Source organism: Falco cherrug, chromosome 5 (genome assembly GCF_023634085.1).
Source record: "Falco cherrug isolate bFalChe1 chromosome 5, bFalChe1.pri, whole genome shotgun sequence".
NCBI lineage: Eukaryota > Metazoa > Chordata > Aves > Falconiformes > Falconidae > Falco > Falco cherrug.
Window position 1 is genome coordinate 47,492,179 of NC_073701.1, and position 24,121 is coordinate 47,516,299.

Consider the following 24,121-nt stretch of genomic DNA (forward strand, 5'->3'; position numbering starts at 1 on the left):
TTGATGTACAGCTATCTTTCTCTGGATGGAAAGAGTATGTTATCAAAACTTCCTGCTTTCTTTGCTCACGTTGTAAGAACACGGAAATGGGCAAATCTTGTGCTTATTTACATGAGCAAATAGGTTTGAAACTATGACCCACTAGCCTGTTCTTATTCTGCAGTGTTTTTAAACAGCAACCATTATATACCAGTGTGACCCCCTTCGAAAGGGACTGCAGTACTGGGGTGCTTCCTAGGCATGCCATCAGCTTGGCATGTGAGAACTTATGATGTCCTGTGGCTGAAACATGCTGTCCATGCTCTTTTTGTCCTAATGGTTGTTTTCTGTCTTGAGACTTAATTCATCCTTTGTGTGTTTTATTTTAGCCTGGTTGTTCCTGTAGTGCTGTGTTATTTGTAACAACACTTCTCATGTGTTTTCACATTTTGGAGTTAGTTTTGTAGATGGTATGGTGAGGGGTTGTTCATGGCATGATGGTACATGTTCACCTGAATGAGGGACTTGCCAGTGGTGACTCTGCATCATTGCTGACAGCAGAAAATGTTGTTTTCATTCTATTTAGCTTTAAGTCGGTCCATTTTCTATCTAAAGCTGCTTGGCTTGAAGAAAAATTGGTTTGCTGGGGGGGGAGGAAAATAAGTAGCTTTATTCAATGTGTATGTTCCCTCACCTGAAAGCCCCTTGGCTGGATTTTCTACTGGACTGTCACAAACCCCATCCATCTCTTCAATTTCCTCAGAAGGAAGAGAGGATTTGCAGGTTAACCAGCTGGAAATGCAAATACGGATAAAACCAGACATACAGAAGACAGATGTGGACTTTTCAGAAATTCTTAATGCAATACAAGAAAGTAAGTTATTCCTTGGATGCAAAATTTGGCTTATGGTAGAAGAATCAATTGAGATGCACTGAAATTATAACCGAAGGAACATACAAAGTGATGAACTGAGTGATAAGTGAGTATGTATCAATAAAATCTCTGAGAAAAATCAATGGGTTATTGAAGGCCAGTAAGAAACCTTTTAGTATCAGAGAAGTCTTAGTAAGAATTTGAATTATTTTGTGCCTAAGGATTCCAGCAGTATATATTTCCTATGCAGAAGTAATCAGATGTATTAAGATTCCTGTTATTTTTAATCCATTCTTTACACTTTTGAATGGCTGCATGAACAAATAATGTCGTGCAAATGCTGCAGTCTGGGATCTGTCGTGCAAATGCTGCAGTCTGGGATCTAAGACTGGATTTAAAGTTCTAGCCATTTCAAAGTGTTGGAGTATAATCACAATTTTGCAGATGGTAATTTTGGGGAGCGGAAGTGACGACCTTGTCACAACAACTGAAGGCCTGTTCACATGTAATGTGCTGTGGACTAAGAATTGATTGGTCCACCCTTCCTAAATCAAATTGCAGAATGATCTCAATACTTGTGCTAGAAGAAATATTACTCCTGTAAACAGCGGAAGACACCCCCCCTACCAAAACCAATGCAACTCTAGAGTCCAAAGAATCTTGAATTTTAGTGGGAATTTTCCATAATAGATTGAAGACTCTTAGACAGGCTGAGAATCAAAATGCATGGCATGGCTTCCTGGTTTCCCTTTTTCAGTTTTATTTCAAACTAGGTGTTTTGTGTAGCAATTTTCTATAGTGAAAAACAGCAACATATATTCTTGAATGATAAAGGATGTATAAGAATGTGTAAACCCCTGCATTCTGCCTGATTTTTGTCTTATCAAGAAGGAACCATACAGTGGTAGGGTCAGGTCATTTGGTGTTGATATTATTTGGGGGTAAAGGGAAAACTCTCAGATTAGGATAACAAGGGTAATAATCTGATAACTAATCACCTCATTATTTAAGATCTAGGTTTAGGATGAACCCTGTGCTTTGTGACTTAAAAAGCTTTTCCTGTCAGAAAACCTTAATATGAGATTTTGCTTTCTTCCCCTTCTCCACACCTGCACAGCCCAGATACAGGCCTGGGGGCAGTTGGGATGTGGACTGGAGAGGCTGAAAAGGCATTAGAGTCTTCCAGAGGCTGAATAGACAAGATAGATAAGCAAATTAAAGATGGGAGAGGCCATACTGGAATGTAAGAAACAGTTATCTTCTCAGTTTCAAGCAATGGCTGAGAAGAATAAAAATGGGTTATCTGTCTAAAATGATTAGATGTTGAGATTAAATTTATTAACGGTGTTTGCCCAAAGCAACTTCTTTTTAAAATGGCCATATCTCAGCTTCCCTTGGGTACTGTGTCTGATTATATGCCTGTGCTGAATAATCCCACATTTTCATTCAACAGGACACAAATTTGCTTATAACCTCAAATGATACACTTCTAGATTAAAACCCTTGCTTCTTTTAAAAGTATGCCAATTTTCTGTGGCCATAAAGGTGGTGTTCCTCTGACTTGAACACAGGGGTTTGCAATGAAGGTATTAAGACCTTAATTCATTGTCTGTGCTCCCTTTGCGATCAACAGAACACAACTAGCATGTCTACAGCCCAGTTTGTCTCATTTGAAAGTAGATGTCTAATATAGATTAGATGATCTGCAATTTGGAAATGGCTATTTGCCTCTGCTGCCTGCAGGTGGAATTTAGGGAAATAACCTAACTTGAATCACTACCACAGCTTAGACACAAACATATGCACTGTGGATGAGTAAATGTAGGTGAACGCTACTCTAAGTAAAACAAATATATGCTAGTGATTAATGAATATAAACTGAAAAGAAGTAGGCTCTCAAACTGTTTTAGCAATTTGAGTATAATTGCAAAACTGAATAGCATTAAACAAAGAGTCTTTTAAGAACTAACATTTTAATTCATAGAATTTTTTCTAGCCATTTGAGAAGGATACAACTTTTACAGCCTTGGACACTGTTTTTTCCTTATCCAGACCAGATATGGTTGCTGTTGGGAAGTTAATCTGTATGTCCTTCAGTTGCATTTTCTTCTGGAAAGACAAAAGGATTGCTATGACTGTACAACTCGGTTTGCAAAGGCTTGTTACATGTCCAGGAGAATGCCTTCTCAGCTGCAGTCTGTTGGGATATCACAATTAAGATAAACATGCCTAAATACTTTTTCTAGTGTGGTTGCTCTGAATAGTTATTTTTATTTCCAGTTGATGTTAGCACTGAATGAAAATTTTAAAAAGCTAACAATGCCTTTAAAGACTACATATTATTTCTTGCCAGCATGAGTTTACCGAGCATTTCTCTATTCAGGTGGTACCTTGTGCAACTTTAGCTAGCTGGTACATGTTTCTGTTTGGTAGGCTGCCAAGAGTGGTTGTTCAACAGCAGAGATTTATTTATTTATAGTTACTTAAAACAAACATTTTGCTCTAAAGCTACTTTTTTTTTTTTTTGCTTGTACCTGACGTAGACTGCAAATGAAGATAAAGATTTACCATATCTTTATTTACTGCTATGTGAATATACTACTATTATAAAAGACTTAAAAGTAATTTCTACATCAGAGCTAAATTCTGCATTTAAGTATCATAGCTCATGGTGGAATGTTAAACACATTTTTCTAAAGATTTCTGGTGAGTCTTTTATAAAACAGTTTCTTCTTGACCACATGATATTCAGAAATATTCTGTAGTCCGAGACATCCAGAAACAATAATTACTAATCTGAAAATGGCTATAGGCACACAAAACAGGGTGATGCATCTGACCCTAAATCAGACTTGTAAACTATACAGCAAAGGTGTCAAGGTTCTGCATGAATGGTCTGTCAGGTAGAAACCAGAATGACCCGCTGCTGCCTACTCACAGCCTGTACACGTGCCACAGCCAGAAGCAGAGCAGCCCGGGGCATCTGGAGCAGCCCCAGCCCTGGTCATCAGGTACCTCCCTGGTGCGGTGGGGCCGTGGCCAGGCAGGGCAGGGCTGTAGGGAGCTGAAGAGCAGCCCTGCTGTGGTATCACTCAGGCAGGGGCTGGCAGTCCTGGGGGGCTGAAATGGGGTCCTTGAACTTGGGCAGGGTGGGGGGAACCCTGGGGGTCCAGGCAAGGACACTCAGGGCTGGGGGTGACCTCAGGGCCATGACAAAAGCTAGCAAAGGCTTTCATGGCTTTTTCCTAGTTATTACACTGAGAAGATGGACTTCCTATGGAAAAGCAGTAAATAGCTTTATTTAAAAAGGTCAGATCTCAAGCTTTTTTAATGAATTCCTATAACTTGCTTGAATGTATGAAACTTATTTTTATTGCCAATGCAGTAAACCTAAAATTCTAAGAAATCTCTGGCTTTTAAAAATATTTTTCAAAATCCAGTTTACATTGACTGTAACTAAATTTAATAAAAAAAATTGATTCTAACGTTTTAATTCTCATAATCTGGAAGCCAGATATCAGCATGTTTCCTGAGATGGGGTTGCTGATCCACTGTGTAGTTACTGAGTTCAGCATTTAGCATAATAAAAAGTTCAGGGCTGTGTAGCATCTGTAGGAAGGCCTTGTTGAAGCAAAGATTTTTAAATTGTATCTGCCAGCTTTATGAGTGCAGAAAAATGTTTCTATCAAAAAATCAAAATAAATGCTGTAGAAACATAACATGTACTACAAGATGCAGAAGGATTCTTGGATTTTTGTACTGGAACATTTATTCTTTGCAAGTCTCTGCTAAACAGGTATTTAAGGGGTATTCTACAATATTGATCCTCCAAAACCCAATCATTTTTTCTACCGCCATTAACATGTGGAAATGCTTTATACTTATTATAAACATTGCCATTAAGAATTTTTAAAGAAATTCACTTTTCAGTGTTACTGATAGTTATAAAAGCTTCCAAAGAGCAGTTTCTGGAATATTGATCTTCAGTTTGCATTATCCAAAGCTACAGTATATTTAATGGCTTGGTGTGACGATTGGTAATAAAATTACAATTAATGAACAGAAACATGTTCTCTGAGCATGCTTCCATCTTGTCATGCAAAAACTTAGTCAGGTCACATTTTTTTAATGAAAATTCTTATTTTTAGGCACCTCAGGTTTTGAGTGTCCATCTTCAGAAAGTTAAAGGAGTTATCTTATCTCTGAGCCCTACCAAAATCAGCCTCTTGGTCCACAGTGGCTTGTGGACCTACTGAGATTATGCATGGACACTTATTCAGACTTTACCCAGCATTCAGTTTTCAAAATATGTGGTTCTACTATATTTGGATTAAAAATATTTGTGCATTCACGTTTGGTTTTTTTCCTCAAGGGATTCTGGATTATCAAGACATTTTGCTTTCCATAAAATGGAACATGAGGGGGACCAAAGAACTTGCATATTTAAGCTGTTCTAAAACCAGAGGGGGAATTCTTAGTATCTCCTTTAGCAATAGTGTACATGTTGCTCTGTATTCCTGTTAAAGTTCAGTGCTTAAAAAGATGTGACTATACAATAGCACCAGACTGTCTTCCAAGTAACGTGTATATGGTAGAATTACGATACACTGTTTTGCTAAGGTCATTTGTGGATATATGCATGTCATGATCTGAAGGAGACAGAAAAGACTGAGCCCTGATTATGCCTTTAGCAACATTTGACCATGTAGGTGTCATGTCCATTGGAGTGGAGTGGCTGAGCTATCTACAGGCAACCCGAGAGTTGGCTTGGAAGTACCATCACCATTATTAAAGTAAACAGAATTTGCTTTTTAAATTATTTATTTAGTTTTGTGCAACAGTATTTTATGATTTATTTTTTTAAGTATCCAATGAGGCTGAAGGTAGAAAAATGGTCTCAGCAAATGTTAGGGCCCCATGTTCAGTGTCAGTGACAAATGAAATACTAAAAGCGTATTTTCAAAAGCATATGCATCAAGGCAACTACAGTGTAAAGAGCTCTGCTGTCTCACCAGCAACACACCGTTACTACAACTGGAAAAAGGTAACAGATACCTTTAGCGCTGATGAGGTAGTTCAGCATGTCACTACTTATCCTATTTGCTGAAGTTACCAACCAGCATGCCAGTTATATGCATACTTCTGATAGAAGCAATTTTCTTCTACTGGCAATCTGGACAGGTCCTGGTAGATAATTTCCCAAACCAGCTGAGATTCACTGCTTCCACAACTTCTAGTCGCTGCTGAGATGAGCTGGATTTTAAAGTGACCTTGAAATAAGATTTTTTTTTTTTTTACTCCTCACAAGTCCTCAGAATAATCCAGTAATTCTCTGCTTGAAACCCCCAGACACATTCATTCTCTTACACACTAAGTTGTGTATCTCAAAACACTCACTTAAAAACCATGTATTTTGCAACCCAAAGCATTATTAGCATGTCAGGAAGCAGCAATTCTGGTATCTCAAAGGTCTCATCTTTTGCACCAACGTATAAAATGGCAGGAAGAATTATACTCAATGGCAGGAAAATACTAGTTCAAATTCCATTGAGCATAGCATACAGGCAGAATTTTCATTTTCACATTTTTCGTTGCCCCTGTCTGCAACAGATAAATTTCTTCATAATCCCCAGAGAGCTTCACTATTTAATTATTTCTGTATTTTCCACAGTAGTTTTCAGACTATATTGAGGTGTTGGATCACATACAAGTTCATGTGTTGCTCTCATGGAGGCACTCTTCTGGGTTTCAGTTTAGTGAAATTTCAAGTCATTCAAAATGTTTTCTGTTTCAGTAGTTCTTTCAGTTGAGTATTCAGAAGAATTCTTCTCATATGAACATGTATGCAAAAGCTGTTCATGAACCTACATCCAGATTATTATCTGATGGGGCGGAATGTTTCCAGGTTTGTCCTTTGAAACTGTAGGGACAGTGAAGAAGTAGGTGGTTAGACTGTGCTGTTTGCAGCAATTCCTCTGTCTTTTATAAGCACCTCCTGTATGGCTTTTGTGGATTGAAATGGATCAAGGTGGCAAGTAATTCTTTAATGTTACTGCTGCATGTGCTACAAACTGGAGTGTGTTTTTTGCCTTTTAAGTCTCCTAAACCCTCTGTAGTTCATCCTAGGACAGACTGAATACAGCCACAGTGACACTGATGACCGCAGGCTCTCCCCATCACATAAACCAAAATGCCACCAGGATGCTCTTTGCCAACCCTATCAGTAAGCTCATCCCTAGCTGGGAACAGGATGGTGTGAGGCCAAGGCTGGTTTTAAAGTGAAAAACTCCATCCTAGGTATTTGTCTCTAATGGTATTCTGGCACTATTCAAAAAAGCAGGATAAGTAAAATAAATGGACTGATAGTAAAAACAGCTTTAAAATGACAAGAGAAATTTAGTATCTGCCAAAAAAAAAAAAAAAAAGAAGAGGTTTTATATCTCTGTGTTCACAGACTATAATGATACACACAATATAAAAGAAAGTGAAGTAGGTGATGCTGTTACTTCGATATCTCCATAAAAGATGAACAGGGGGTGCTATGTAAAACTGATGAATTATGATATGAAGTGTTAAGTAGGGATTAAATATTGTGCAAAAATAATATTGGGATACAAAGAATGATAGCTAGATTAGTCATTATGCAATCCCAAAATTGCTACACTCAAGTAGTGGTAAGTTATTCTAAAAATTGTTAATTTAGCACAGAATTTCTTATTGTTATACTGTCTACATGAAAAAAAATAATGAAAGTATTTAAAACTCGGAATCTCTATGAAAAATGATGCTGCTTGGATTAGGTCATTAGTCTAGTGTGTAGAGTGGATTAATTTGGACGTGAAGATTTTTCTATTGTTTCTGAAATTTTTAGTGGCTTTATAAGTATTGCAATCAAAAATACAATGTATGTAATTAACCTTGTCCTTAATTTATGCATGAAAATGAAGAAGAAGGGTTCTTGAATATTTTGGTAGGGTTTTCTATTTTATCTACCAACAGCTGTAATAACAGACTTTAGATACTGTGAAAGACATGTAGAAAAAGGGAGCAATCTCTTCCCCATATTCATGATTGACAGGAAAAGAATAATATATTTAAATTGCAACATAGGTGCATATTCAGGATGAATATTATGAAGAAAACTTTCTTCTGCTTGTGATAGTTAAAAACAAGTCACCTGCAGAGACTGTGGAGTTGGTAGCATTAGAGATTTTTTAAAAAGGTTTCTTAAAATGGGCTATAGTCCCTGCAGAAGGGAATGGTGAAAAGGTTACAAAATGCTTATGTTTGTTGAGAACAGTTAATGGCTGTTAATTTCTGGCAAGCTATTCAGTCTCTCCACAGTGGGTTTTTATACCTGCAGCCTGTAGTTAGAAATGGTACTAAATTGCCACCAGCAATTAGAGATTTTGCGTGTTCCCCGTTAATACAAATTCTCATCAACAGGAGTCACAAGTGCCTGTCACTGTTAGGGGAGTTGCAGAGAAGCGAAAGGATCAGGAGGTTTTATTGCACAGAAGAATGATTCCAGAAGTCAGTCAAGTTTACAAAAAAAGTGTGAGGGAGAGTGGGCAAGAGAAATTTCTGTCAAGAGTAATAGATATTTGATCCTATTCTACTCAGGGGAGGAGGCTCAGTAGGTGACCTTCAGGGGCCCCTTCTAGCAATTATGACTTTACTGTCGTAATTCTGGATTTTGCCTATGAAGCATGAGGTCGGAGAGATGAAGTCTATCCACAGTTGAAGCTTGATCCTCAGCCAAGGCATTTTTCTTCTCCCCACACACATCCCATTATCACCCTTTTGCACCAGGCCTGCAGCGTATGGGGTGCAAAGGTAGACCTCGCTGGCCACAGCCTGCCCACCCTGCGTCGCCCATCCAACAGCTGCTTGGTCAGCAGGTCAGTGGTGCTTATGTGGGATTGTAGACTTGCACACCAGCTCTGCCCACAGCTTCTCATCACCTCCTTGCTCAGCAGAGCAGGGAATGTCACCCTAAACTTAGCACTGCTTTAATCTTGAGTACAGTGCCAACCTTTAACTCCTTCTAGTGGTGTTGTTTTTTTCAATTGGACTAAAATTATCACATGACATTGTCATTGCATGAAAGGTGGAGGAAATTCAACTCATTTACTCAAGTAGATCTCTCCTGTCAGGGTACCACTTGGCCCAGGGTTTCCCCATGGTGGGGGGCAGGGCAGGGCCTGGCAGCCTGGGTCCGGCACACCACCCTAGCCAGGGCAAGGAGGGTGGGGGGCCAGGCCCAGGCAGCCAGGCCCTGCCCTGGACAGGGATGGGCCAAGGCCAGGCCCATGGGCTGACACCTGTATCAGCCCCAGTGGGAAGCACCAGGGTCAGGCAGAGCCCTGGGATGCCCGGACCAGGTGTCCCCACAGTGCTGTCTGGGGGTCTGGAGGGAAGGGGCCACTCTCGGCTGCACTGGCTCTGCCTTGGCCCCAAGCCCAACCGCCAGATCCCCAGGGTGGAGGAATGTGCTCTAGGCCCTTCTAAGTGTCACTTTTTATGACAGTTGGGTTTACTATAGCATCCTGTATCTTTAAACTATTTCTTCGTGCACAGCTGAGGGCTGTGCAGGAGGTAGATGTGATTATTCCAGATTTACATGCATTAAAACATTCCAAATGGTGCAAAGACAAACTTCTGCCCAGGCTCACTTATTCAATTACTTTTAAATATTTGAAGTCTCCTGCCTCTGGCTGCCCCACAGGTCTGTACAACTTCTAACTTAATACTTTATGTAGTATGTTAAAAAATCTGCTTCTTTATAATAGCAAATTTTCAGAGACCATACTAATCCAGAAGATAATCTTTTAAGCCACTTACCTCAAGAGAAGCTAAAGAGGTAGCTAACGTATGTCGTATTGCGACAGAAAATCATTTATTTTTCGTCAGTGAGGTATTGTGGTATCCTAAATCTTTACATGGCTCATTGGTGAAGAAAGCACTCCACCAACGCACACCAGATTTTAAACTTAATATAGTATATACTTACACCAGAAGTAAAAAGTAGGATTGTTGATAATGTATTACACTTGGTGTCTTTGTTTGGTCCGATGGTGATTCGAATGTATATTTTTATTTTTGTTTTTAGTAGCTAAGGATGTCAACATTTTTTTTGATGAGTTAGAAGGTGTGAACAGCCCTTCCAAAGATGATGACTCCCTGCTTCACCATGGTAACTTGACCAGTACTTCTGATGATGCCAGCAGGTTGGAAGTTGTGGGAGAGGTAAGAACACACAGAATTATTAATATAATAATTATATACTTTGTGCTTTTTATAAAAAGGAAATAAATGTAATTTGATTTAAAAGCTCATTCTCTGCAAGTCAACTTGTATCTGACCTTTCCCATGGGGACTGGTTTTCCATTCTAAGATTATAATGCTGAAATATAAAATAGCTCAAGTTAAAAGGAGGGTTTATTGATTTCACGCACCCCCAGTGAAAAGTCTATACAAGCTTTTGTTGTCTGCTTGTTTTCTGAACCATCTGAGTCTGAGTCTAAAGCTTCACAGCTTCTAAGAATGGAAAAGTTTCCCCTATATTATTCCTTTGGGGGGAAGGAAGGACGAGGAGGAGAATTTATCATAAATCTCTCTTAAGAAGCACTGGGCATTGGGTGTGAGAAACATTCCCTTTCAGTGAAGAACAAGCGACCTGATGGTGTATAATGATGATTCTGAGAACGTACCATGGAGGAATCATTCAGCACATAGTCCCTTTTAAATTATGTCTTAAAGCAGGCAAAGCATTGTGGACCCATGATAAAAATTTGGGCCTAAATTCCTTTTTGTGTCTTTTGTGCAGAAAGGAACATGATACCCTTTGACTTTGCCTCCAGCTGCCTTACAACCCATGGATGTTAGGGCTGTCTCCTCAGGGAGTAAAGAGAAGAGACCAGGGACTTGTCTCCTTTTCCCCACCTCAGAAATGTGGCCGTGTTCAGACTAATTACTGGAGTGATCTAATGTTACCTGCAAGCTGTGCCTGAGAACTTTCTGGCAGGGATTGTACTAACAATTAAAAAACACAGGAAGCTATAAGATATTGCTGAAGCTCTGCCCTGATCGTGTTTTGTTTACTAGTTTAGTTAAAGTTTGGGAGATACAATTACAGATCATGTCTTTTGCAGGAGCTAGAGGGTTTTGTGATGCAAGTTCTTTTGTTCTTTTGTGAAGCACTGCTGAAAAAAGAGTCACAGATTTTCATTGTGCTAGAAATTCAGCCCATAGAGAGCTGCACTCCTGGAGTAGTTAGATAATTAAAAGCAACAAAATTCAGGACACCAGAGATACGTTTGACCTTGCTCACAATTTCATCTTCCCCTTTACTCATTGCTCTACCCCAGCTTCCCATACAACTTACAAAGGGCCCTCTTTGCCTGTTTGCACTATAATAGCTTAATCTGACACGATACTCCTGTGTTACATTTTGGCATCATGTACCATATGGTCTTTAACAAAATGGTGCAGATAAAAGCCACATGATCTTTGCAAGTTAAAGAGGAAAAATGAACAGAAAGTGGTCAGAAGGACAAAGGGTGACATAGAGCAAATTATGATGCTGTTAATTTAACAATATTGTAAAACCTTTTTTTTTTTTTTCACTTTGATGTAATCTTTGTTGTTTTTTAAAGGGAAAGGGAAAAAGGGAAAGGAAGTATTTTCCTAGTTGAATTATCTTTTTTTCCTGCATAACTATAATTGAGGAAAATAGCAATGTAAGTCACGTATATGTATAAAAGGGGGAAAAAAACCCAGAAAATTGGAAGTCTTAATGGGAGCTGAGGGATGCTGTAGCCTATAAAAAGAAGTTTCAAAGTACTAGGCCTCTGCTTAATTCCAGACGGAAAAGATAACACTGTTTAAATGTTTTGCAGTTTGTATGGATAAATATAGGAACACAGCTATGTAATGGTGGGGTGAAGTCTTTCCTTTCATTCTTTCAGTTTAGTTTAATAGCTAAGAGAGACTGTGGATCTCCCTTAATGTCATCAGAACAGTGGATCTGGCACTGATAAAAGTGTCTCTAAATGTACTCATGTTTGGTTTAGTTTTGAAACTAACATTGCAGCAGAATTATTTAATATTATTTGTGGCTGACTTAATTAAAATGAATTTACAATCGAAATAAATTACAAGGACATACAAAAGGTTTTTTATCACTTTTGTTTATCTGACAAGTTGAAATATTGTTTGCTTCAACTGTTAGTTTTTTGTGGTCAATCAGAAGACGCAATGAAGGCTTTATGGATGGAGCTTTATCAAAAGTTCCTTAACAGATGCAGAGCCATACTGGGATTCAGTTTGTCCTTAGGGTAAAGATGTTTGGTAGGGTTTTTTAATTTGTTCTGTTTCATTCAAACACAGCGACAGTCTGAGCAAGTTGAAGATCACATTCGCTTTATTTGCATTGATCAAAATGTTTTACATATGCCAATATAACAATTAGATATATACTTTACAATTTATATCCAGGGACATATTATCACTAAAATATTGTATTACTTCCACTGAAGTTTCATTTTCTGACAACTGGAGTAGCAGCAGAAATAAGATAACAATTAAAGGAAACTTTATTTAGAGGCTGTATTCTATGTATGCATTTATTCTGCCTTTCTTTCTATGGATCAATAAATCAGTCCTTATCCAAACAAGGGAAAATGATAGAGCTGGAACACGGTTTGATTTCTACTTAAGTAAGTTTATATGTGCAGAATAGAGTTTGTTTTAACCACCTCTTTTATAAATTAGTGCTTCCACTGAAAATTATGGCAGTAAAAATGTATTCATGTTGAAAAATAAGAATTTTTATGTTCTTTGTGGCACTTAATGACAGCTTGTGCAAATTCAGCTCAGTTTTCTTGTGTATACTTAGTAAAATACAGGCTAAGTACCTAATTTTTTTCCAACAAATCCCTGTCTTCTTCAGTGATCAGGAAGAATATGAAAAGAGATTATACAAGCTTTCAGAGAAGACTACAAATCTGTTACTTCCTAACTTTTGAGCACTTGGTTTTGCAGCCTACACAATTTCATTATTAGAAAAGTTCCATGTAATTAAATATATTATGATGTCAAGAAGAATATACCAACCAGTGAAGATAGATGGAAAAATGAAGTTGCAGCTTCCACAAAACTATAATCAAAATGGGAAAAGAATATTAAGAAAAAAGAACACACAGAGAAAATATACTTGTTCTTTGATTAGAACTGTGCGTTAAAAACTGGGGGGTTCTGGGATTCTCCTTTTTCTGCAAAAGTTTGTAAGTTATCACTGTTAGTGGTGGAGGTGTTAACCCTCCCCACCAGCTGTGAAGTTGCATGCAGGGGACTCTAATTTCAAGTAGCCAGAAACAACAGGACAATATGTTCTCTTTAGAATTCAAAGATCCTATCTTCATTGAACTTCCACACTGATAATAACCATATACTGAAATAATAAGGAATGAAGAAAGAATATAATCTCTCATTAAATTAGTAAACATAGGAGTCCCTTCTGATTTACTTTTTTAAAGACCTGCAGGTAAAGCTTTAAATTTCCTTGATTTCCTAAAATTTCCATTTAAAGTTTCTGTAGCTGTTAGGTTTACAAATCCTTTCATTTTGAACAGTGAAACTTTCGGGTAAACCCTTTAGCCTAAAGCTCTCCTAGTATGTATGTGTGTATGAGTTGTATGTTAATGAATGTTGATGACTCCCAATTGTAAGCCTGAAAATAGGAAAACTAGAAAACTACTGCATTCCTTGGTTAAAGAATTCCTGATTATACAACTTCAGATATGCGTATTAGAAATAAAGCTGCCAAGATAGCCAGAAATGCTAAACTTCTTGTTAGAGTGAAGTCTTCCCTGTTCTTCCTTTTCCAGCATCTTCTTTCAGATGAAGGAATAGACTAGACTACTTTCTCACCAAAAACTGCGGTCAGACTTGGTTCTAGATATATTTTTTAAATCAGTTTAGGAAAACAGAATTTTGAAGTCATAACACAGGGAAAGGAGATGCAATGTCTAGAGGAGAGTCAGCAAAATTCAAGATAGGAGAAAAGTCTCTGTCTGGAATAGTGTAAGCCTGGAATACTGTGGACAATGCAAAAGCCCTGCAGCTGCTATTTCCTGACATTGCTGGGCCAGCCCTGACTGTCTCCATATCATGTTAGGTCCTCAGAGTTCTTGCAAGTCCAGGCTCAGTCTATAAAGCTGACTTACAGGCTATAGCAGAGGGCAGCAGAAAGGCTTCCTTCTCAGAGGCCATACCAATCTAGTAGGGTTTATCAGTCTGGATTTGACATACTGTGTTCCTAAAATGAAAAGAACCTTCAAGTACAGATAAGGGTGTCCAAGCTGTCTTTCAGAGCAAAAAACTACAATATTGTAGTTGAGAGTGTTTCACAAGGCTAAGAGCAAGTAGTTGTCTCAGGAAGTCATATTTATAGGGGAAGAAGTCCTACAAGTCAAATAACTTGGCTAAATCTCATAGATGCTCTTTAATATAAGGTTCTACATGCACTGATGAGTCAGTGTAGGGCAAACCAATTTTCTTCAGAGAAAGATGAAACGTAGGAAGCATAAAGGGCAAATCTATTTTTCCGGTGGCGTCACTACTGCATGATGAGAAAGACACATTCCTTGTAGTAGTCTATGGATGGGTCTGTGCTAATGTTTTAGTTCAGATCAGGAATATACATTTCAAGTGAATCTCTTGATTGCCCCTACGCATGCTTTGTTTGCATTCCAGAGTAGTGTTGGGTTTTAAATGTGGATTCCTTCATAAATAAATCATGAGATGTACTCCAATGAGTCTCCTGGACCAGGTTAGAGTAGGCCCAAAGTAAGCCCTCAAGCCTACATAGTGTGGACAGCAGATGCCCAGCACAAATTGTTTTGATCTACAAATCCTTTCCTATTACAGCACTTTTCTTGCTAAAATACATGTAGAGACTCTGGGACCTACAGAACAGGAAGGATGGCTCGCCAGGAGGCTTAGAAATCAGAACTGGACGACCAACCTGGCCCACTGTCTCTAAATATTCTATTGCACCCTTCCTTTATTTAAATAACCTTAAATACCCTTTTGGGTTTTCTTTACATCTTCTCAATGTAGATTTTTTTATGGGGAAAAAACCTTCTTGTGCTTCTTGAGCTGTCTTCATATTTAATATTCTGATATCTTGGTAATATCATTTGTCAGAATGATATGCAGTATAGATATAAATGGTTTGTTACTCTTATTTCCTTAGGGCTTAAATCTTCTTGCCTTCTTGTTCAGTTCAAAGAATAGTTCCGTTATATCAAGTCTGCATTAGGCTGTGTCAGGAGTCAGGAACTGGAATAAAAGAATCTTAGAAAATTTTCCCTTTCTGCGTTCAGTAAACTGGATGTACCAAGGAGATGGAACGTTTATGATCCTTTCATTGGTTTTTCCATTGAATCAAAATGCCTGCTGAGAATCAGGAAGATAGCTTACGCTAAAATCTTTGAATGGGAATATTGGTTAGGGTTTTTTTCTGTAAGAGTCATTTTTTCCTATTACTACATTCATTTTTTGCAATTTAAATTCAGAAGCAGTTCTCCTATGGAGAAAGTATTTTGAAAATTCCCTACTTTTGCCAGATGTGAAAGGCAAAATACTATTTTTTTTCAGAGATTTGATCATGTGTTACAGGGCATGGTTATTTCTGGCAGGAATGCGTGAGCAAATTCTGGAAAAACACAGAGAAATTAGCCTAACCCTTGCTGTAGCTTGGAGCTGGACTGATCTTGAGGTCCCTGAAGGTCTCTGTCCATTATACTGCTATGAGTGAGTGCTGTTTGTTCCCATACATCATTCACAGTGTACATTTTTTTGTATGAAACAGTCCAACCTGCAAACTGCCACACAATTTCAACATCTCTGAAAGTGAAAGCTTAACGCCTGGACAGACCTGGATTATGTGGAAGTAGTGCTAAATTGTGAGGCAGATCTGTAGAGGGTTTCATCTCCTGAATTTCTGGAAAAAGGCCAGCAGTTTGGTATTTACATTTCAGGAGAGGGACCTGCCTGACCTTTTATTAACAGTGAAATCAAGTTGTTTCTTTCTGTCAGAGCAAATGTTTGAACACACACATTCTTTGCAGGAAATATCCAAGAAACAGTATTTATTGCATTTATGTACTGCTAGATGAAACACCAGGAATTATTTTCTAATAAATCCAGTGGGTTTCTTCAGCTATTCCTTAATCAAAAAATATTCTGTAGTTAATCTGATGAGGTGTAGTGTGGTAGGTACAGGACCTTCGTATTGTTGTCTCTGTCCTATGAGGTAGAGGTACTAGAGCCATCACAAAGCAATGAGCACGATGTTTTAGTGTTTCTCACTGCAGTAAATGCTTACTTCCTTGTTTATTCTTTTCACATGCACAAAGACATTCTACCATACTAAGTTCTTAATTTTAAATTTATGCTTCATTAATACTATTCTCTGCTTTGTTTTATATGTAAGAAGGTATTCCTAATTTTAGGGAGGGCAACGGGGGAGGAAGGTTGGCTTGTGTTCTCTATTCTCTCCTATCCCATGGCTATATGACCATCTGTCTAAGGAGACCTCCTGGTTTTGAGGTGGGGAAGTCTGTACTGCTTTCAGATGACCTCAGAGGCACTGTATGTAAAGCACCTAAAAACTTGAACAGCTTGTTCCAATTCCTTATCTTTCCTGTTGGGTATTACTGAAAACTGATGATGCCAACAGCAACGAAACGTTTATCAAGGCAAACTATCGTTACTGAAATGTTGATTTTCTCTTTACAGGAAGTACCTGATAAGAACAAAACCAATGGACTATATTTTAGAGATGGAAAATGTCGGATTGACTACATTCTGGTGTATAGAAAATCCAATCCACAGACAGAAAAAAGGGAAGTATTTGAGAGAAATATCAGAGCCGAAGGACTTCAAATGGAAAAAGAGGTAAGAGACCTTCCTTGAAAAAAAATTACAACATTTAAAGCTGTGTAGAGCCTGAGGGTATGAGATTTGTTTACTCTTGAAATCCCCTTACTCTGTTGTAGCAGTGGGAAAATGCTTTTAAGCATTCCTAAATATAGGCTATTTATTGCCAGAGCAGGGGGAAAGTGTAGCCTAAAGGAAAATCAGACACATGAACTGAAGACCAAAACAAGCTATTAAAGTCATCCTTTTCAACCTTTTGCACAAGTAGGCCACAGAATTTCATCCACTGTGCTGTGCAATAGAGAAAAAAAGTGCTGGGTTTAGATGGCCTAAATTCTACTGAGTGAAATCCACCTTTCTGCACCTATGTTTCCTTTTAGCTACCTGCTCCACTCTGCTGAGGCTCTTGGTGCTCTTTCCAGAGACCTAACTAGGTACCTGCCTTCCTTTTCCTGTAAGCTTAGGCATAGAGACTTGAGCGGTTTTTTGGTATTTTGAAAACAGCTTAAAGTCTCTCCTTCTGTCTTAATCCTGAACATTGAAATAATTGGGCAGTACACGTGAATTGTTTATATCAATGTTATTTCCAACACAATGTGCTCTAACCAGTAAATCTTTTCTGAGAAAAAGTGTAAAACGGAATGTAAAGAGTCTAAAAATGCATTGGTGTGATAGGTAGTAGGAAAAAGGCTTACAGAGACTATCTTTCTTTTGCCTAGACCATGTTTTTTCTTAAACCTTCCTAAGTGTGCTTAAATAGGGCTTAATTCTCACTTCTGTACAGAATAGGTATTGATGATTATTTAGCTTTACTTGTGCTTGATCATCTCATGCTAACATGCATTGTCATGCTGCCACTGATGGAAACAGTAGAGGAATTTTCAGGTTATAGGCTTTGGTCAATTATGTAGGTGCTGTACATTATCTCCTTTTCTTTCACTGAATTCCTGGTACATGTGTAGATATTCTGCCATGTACTTGAAAGGCACGCTTTGGAGAACTCTGGGGAGGAAAAAATGGAAGCTGTTTCTCTCCAGAATAATGAAAATGTTTCCTCTCTTTAAACGGTTTTGAAAGAACATGGGTACTGGTGGATGTAAGTTTGTAAAAGCACATCACTGGTGACATTAACCCCTTACCATAAACTGTTCCTTCACATAACCTGGAAGTCAGCGTCTTTAGTGCTGCTGTAGTTGAAACATGTTTTCAATGGCAGCCGTTGTTCATTACATGTCTCCCATAAATGTACCACTGTCTGAAGGAGTTGTAACCAAACATCCAAGAATACAAGATTGTTGCTGCATCTGTTCAACTTCACTTCCTAGAATTCTGCCCTGCTATCTGCCAGGAGAGAGGCTGAAGAAGTCTCTGAAATTTGGGCAGTGTAGAAAATGAATGTGGAATGAATCCTCCCTATTGATACACCTGCCCAATGGTTTCAAACCAATCTTTTCCTACTTTGTGATTTTTACAGATTTTTTTTGCTGTGCTAAGGTCAGCAGTGAAAGCTATGAAGTTACTTTATATTTTAAGTATTATGAAACTTATTGCGACATTCTGCACATAAAACTTCTTCAAATTGATGATTTAACTGCTTTCTGTAAAGCTTTCTTGTGGTTTTCAAGCCCATTTATTTGTACTTTGCTGCCAAGGCTGCGAGATTGTTCTGTCCACTTGATTATTCATTTAAGTTTCTATTATGCTACTGACATGAAGTTTTATTCCTTATTAATCTCATTTGGCCTTGGTGTGACTTCTTGTCAGCATCAGTAATTGTACATTTTCTAAACTCAGAATGATCAAAATGAGGTTATGTTACATGACTCAGGCTAATGTTTTCAAAATCTAGGGTAGTAATATTTTTTAACATATGACTCTGACCTAAAATTAAACCCTAGCATGTATATTTTATGATCATGTTAGTTTCCAAATTGAATCATAATCCTGAAAGAAATAAGAATATTCTTGGTACACTTCCCTCCCCATCCCCACAGAGTAACAACTGTGCTGCTTAACACTTAGGTTTAAACTAAATGGTGTAATCAGTTAATGCCTAGATGATTTCTCAGTATTTTTACTTCTTTTTTTGGTAAGACTATGCATCTTTCTAAGTTTCAGTTCTGGAAGATTTCAACAGCAGGTCTGTTTTCTAGTTGTTCATATATAATATATTGCTTCCACTGGAAAAAGTTTCTCCCAGATAAAATGAGAGAATTATCTGTGGCTTTGGCCACAAAACTTATACAGAGGCAACAGGCTGTAACTGCTGGTCTGAAAGAAAATTTTTGCCTCTGTGAATTTGTGTGGTTGTTGGTTTATTCTCCTTTGACTTCTGGCTGTTCATATATTGACATTTGATTGTGTTAGTCCTGCCTTTTTAATTGAAATCAGTAACAGAGAGGAAAACTTTCAGAGCTGTTCACACCGCAATTTCAAAAACATATTCCTCAGTAACACTTCAGAGCAAAAAATGAATTGCAGTGGCTTGCTGACAAGTGTTGCACAGCAAAATACCTAGGAATTGATGAGTGCAGGAAGCGAAGTGTTCACTTAACAGCATGAGATGAGAAACTGAATCTGAAATGAATCTGAAAATGTTGAGATAACTTCAGGCACAATGTAAAGAACATGTAGCTGAGAAAGGTCTGAGCAGGTATATGTTTCTGACTCTACAAAAAGGTGATAACATTTTGCAGATATTCCCCAATGAATTTACACTCACATTCTTCAGCTATACCGTACCACTCTCCCATGGAAGTTTTGCCTGATTTGATGCTCTGTATATCCAGTAGTAAACGACAAGGGGATCCCAGACCAAGAAACAGATTATTGACTTAGTGAAGGTATGGAAAACAGAGCTCTAAGAATGAATGATAATTGAGTGGAACAGCATAAACAATTTTCTAACCTTTCTCCCTGCTTTTCAGTGGATATTGGGTCTAGATAGGATGACTGTGTTGTCCCAGTCCAACATGGATCACGTCCAAGACATGATCATATGCATAGAACCTCTAGGTGAGTTAATTGGAAATATAGGTCATTCCAGGAAAGGAGACTTTATTTTCTTTTCATCCAGATATAAAATTTCCAATATTGATTTATCCTTTTTTTACAATGTCTCACAAGTGAGAGAACTATGATTATCTGGCTCTGAGATTATTGATGATCCTACTGTTTTCATTTTTTAATATTCTTTGAAACAGACTTACGTATTGGGTAAAATGGAGAGGGCAGTCTTAAATGGAGCAAGTTCTTATCAGAGATGAGGTACTACGAGCATTGCCAGTTTGTAGGCACTCATACCTTCTGTAAATGTTACATTATACCTTCCAAAGTTGACTGGCAAATGGTTAACAGGAGGCAGGATATTACTGTCCACATTCTGAGGGTACGTTGCGTATTTATCCAAATACAAGGCAAACCTGAGACTAAGATCAGCCCACTGACACTCATAAAAAAATAACTTATGATCACTTTTATGTAAAGGGAAAATGCTGATAATGTCTGTCATTCAAAATATAGTTCATCCCTCTGGGACAGTAAAAAACCAGCATTTTTCTGGAAAACCTATCTTTTCAAGAAAGAATGAAGTCAGCATTGCATTGGGCCTATGTTTTTTTCACAAGAATAAAGATTTATAAATTTAACCTCTTGGCCAAAATCCAGCTAAATTCCCTTATCCCAAATTATGCCTGCAGCTTCAATTAATGTACTTTAATCCCTGTCCTAGATGATCAAGTAGACCTAAGCTGCTGTACTGTACAGAACAGTAACTGCACTATACTGGTACATGGATACAGTATTACAGACATCTTTCAGTAAAGTACTTTAAATTATACTACCCAATAAACATGCACAGAGGTAGCTAGCGTGGAGCAGCTACCTTGTTGATTTGCAACCTATTTAAGATGGACTATAATGAAAGGCAAATGTAGGATACAGGCAAGGTAGTTCAAAGATATCTATTTCAGATTAACATAGACCACCCTTGGATTTGTAATTTGTAAAAAAGAAAGATGTTATCTTAGATTTAAGAAAATACTGTGTATCCAGAATGAATGTGATGTTGGGTAGGATCTGGTCATGTAGCCCTAGGAAAAGACTAAATTTAGTCTGAACTTTGCGTGTTTGGGGGAGTTTTTTTGCTTCTTATGACTGCACTAAAGTAATTCATACAGAATAGCTCTGCTACTAAATGTACTTGATGTATTTTGTGTCCAAAGTTTATAATTTGTAAGTTGATTAGATACAGTTTATTTGAAAAGACAATTGACGTGCCAGTAGTAATTGATAGATAGATGTAGTAAAGGGCAACTAATCACATAAGTAGTGAAAGTAGTCTTCAGGTCCTTTATTTTATATATTTTGCATATTTATGTATAGTAATGTTTCAGTATAAAAGCAATGAACTGCTTTAAAGCAAAAGCATTCCTTACTGCCTTAAAAAGGAAGTCTCCTCACAGCTACTGGATGTGGAATGTGTTTCAAGAACTAGTTTCAGATATTTTAGAAAAAGCTATCAATCCATTTGGCATCTGCCCACATATTGATCTTTGCATCTCCCAGATAAAAGATGTTACTATGGTGTAACGGTCCGGTTTTCAGGAACAATCCAAATTGTGTGCTGCCCAATTAAAACTTTAAACATTGCCACCATAAGTGTCAAGCTGTCACCAGGGCATCTCTAACTGCATTTACTCCCTGCTCAAGCAGCAGCTGACATTTCTGGGACATCTGGCAGCCAATATGCAGCTGGTGTATACAATAGGCAGTAGAAATATATAATATGTGTTCTCTGGAGAAAACCAAAAAGACAGGGAAGAAAAGCACAGTACAAGCTTCACTTTTGTTCTGTGAACAAGTATCTACTAGCAGGTATAATCTGAATCTGAAAGTTATGTTAATCTGAGACTAAAAGTTATGTTTAGAGATCTTTTTCAGTAGTTGGTGCAATATAATTACAGGATACTACTATTTCATGACTTTTCAAGTTTGCAAACAGATGTAGATAGGTTCATGGCGAGGTAGCAGGAGTTATATGAAGCAGTTTCTCTTAATGTGGCTTTATCTTTGCACTTAGGGGACAGGAGTTCAGAGGCTAGAAACATGTATTCAGTAAGAGACTTATATTTAGCAGCAACTTGGAGCCTGGTTTAAAATGATGAATGCTGAGAGAAATTACAGATGACAGAAAAAGCACACAATATAGTATCTCTGTGACTCTTGACTCATCCCTGAGCGTAAAACCAAAATAGACTTATGACCATGTTAAAGTAAGGTAAAAGAAATAAAGAAAGAATATGAAAAAACCCAGCTTCAAAGACTGAAATTTTAAATACATTTGTGCTCAGAAAGTGATGTTGTGGAAGAGATGTTATAATCTACAGCTATTGCTCCTGAGCATAGTCAAATATTATCATCTTTCTTTCTGGCAAAAATGACATCTACTTGTTAGTGCTGCAAAGCCAAAACAGTTATGTAAGACTGATCTGCTTTTTTCTAGTTTGTGCATCATCACTGCAATTGTTCATGAGACTCCCGTTACATAAACTTTATTGCTGATTGTGATTCATAGGCAGAAAAGAATTAAGCTGACTTCCAGACCCCAAGTGATGTTTGCAGATCTGAGTGAGGAAAGGTGTTTTATAAACTTAACTTATGTAATTTGGTTCTCTGAGAAGCAGTGCACATAAAAATCTCAGTGCCTTTGGAGTTGACTCTGAAGTTTCTTTTTCAGTTATGACTTCAGTTTATTCAATTATTGAAAGAAAAATAAGTTGTTTGTAATTTGTTGCTGATATCAATATTAATTTAACCAACCAGGTATACAGTTTATAACAGAACACTCAGCCTATGGCCAGCTAACTATTTGCAGCTTGCCAGGAGAATTTGTGGGGTGGCCAGAAGCAAGCTCCAGGTCAGCTGGGGAATCTTCTCCTGGCTGCTAGTTTCCCTTTGGTGCTCATATCCTTTCCCTGTCAAGTTAAGCTTACTCTGCACATACCAAAAAACGTTACTTGCTAGAGAAAGGGTGGCTAGGGAAAGCTTCCACCATGAAAATTGCATCTGCTGCCCTCTGAGCTTTTTTTACAGAGACAAAGATATCTGTGAGCATGCACTATGTGAGATATGTGCTAGGAAGCTCCAGGACAGCTCTGTGTGTGATGATCATCCATACTGTGCAGGTATAGTAGGCCAGGCCACAAGGAGGATGCTGTCTATGGCTAACAGACTTCTCTTTAGGACGAACCAGCATTTGCACAAAACTAGGCCCTCTTGGTCTGTGGAGAAGATCAGACATTGCATTGGGTTTGCATGGTAAGATTTTGGTAGCAGGGAGGCTACAGGACTCGCTTCTGTCAGAAGCTGCTAGAAGCTTCCCCTGTGTCTGAGAGAGCCAATGCCAGATGGCTCTAAGATGAACCCACTGCTGGCCAAGGACAAGCCTATAAGCAATGGTGGTAGCATTTCTGTGATAATATATTTAAGAAGGGCAAAAACACTTCTGTGGAATGGCAACCAGAAGAGAGGTCTGAGAGCATGTAAGAGAAAGAACTTAGCAGACACCAAGGTCAGTGAAGAAGGAGGCAAGGAGGAGGTGCTCCAGGTGCCCGAGCAGGGATTCCCTGCAGCCTGTCATGAAGACCATACTGAGGCAGGCTGTCCTACAACACATGGAGGTCTACAGTGGAGCAGATATCCACCTGCAGCCCATGGAGGACCCCATGCTGGAGCAGGTGAACATACACAAAGGAGGCTCCAATGCTGTGGAAAGCCTGCACTGGAGCAGGCTCCTGGCAGGACCTGTGGAGAGAGGAGCCCATGCTGGAGCAGGCAGGACTAGTGAACCAGTGGGGGTCCACACTGGAGCAGTCCGTTCCTGAAGGACTACACCCTGTGGAAGGGACCCCAACTGCAGCAGTTTGTCAAGAGGTGCAGCCTGTGGGAAGGACTCATGTTGAAGAAGTTCATGGAAGACTGTCTCCCATGGGAGGGACCCCATGCTGGAGCAGGGGAAGAGTGTGGGGAGGAAGGAGTGGCAAAGACATATGATGAAATGAACACAGCCCCCATTCCCCATCCCCCTGTGCAGCTTGGGAGGAGGAGGTAGAGAAAATCAGGAGTAAAGCTGAGCCCAGGAAGAAGGGAGGGATGGAGGGAAGGTCTTTTTAAGATTTGGTTTTATTTCTCATTACCCTACTCTGATTTCATTGATAAGAAATTAAATTAATTCCTCCAAGTTAAGTCTGTTTTGCCCATGACAGTAATTGGCGAGTGATTTATCCCTGTCCTCATCCTGACCCATGAGCCTTTCATTGT

At 38.5% G+C, this 24,121-nt stretch overlaps 1 protein-coding gene across 5 annotated transcripts in view; it reads left to right on the forward strand.

Moving 5' to 3' along the window:
- The window catches only part of ANO4 (anoctamin 4), a 198,143-nt gene that overhangs the window by 75,753 nt on the left and 98,269 nt on the right, over window positions 1–24,121 (forward strand). For 4 of the 5 annotated variants that reach the window (XM_055712557.1, XM_055712554.1, XM_027812375.2 and 1 more), the window contains exons 3-4: window positions 9,966–10,102; window positions 16,661–16,819. In XM_055712557.1, the coding sequence (XP_055568532.1) occupies window positions 9,966–10,102; window positions 16,661–16,819 (296 nt within the window). The remainder of the gene's footprint in view (window positions 1–9,965; window positions 10,103–16,660; window positions 16,820–24,121) is intronic. The other variant, XM_055712555.1, reaches the window with a different exon arrangement.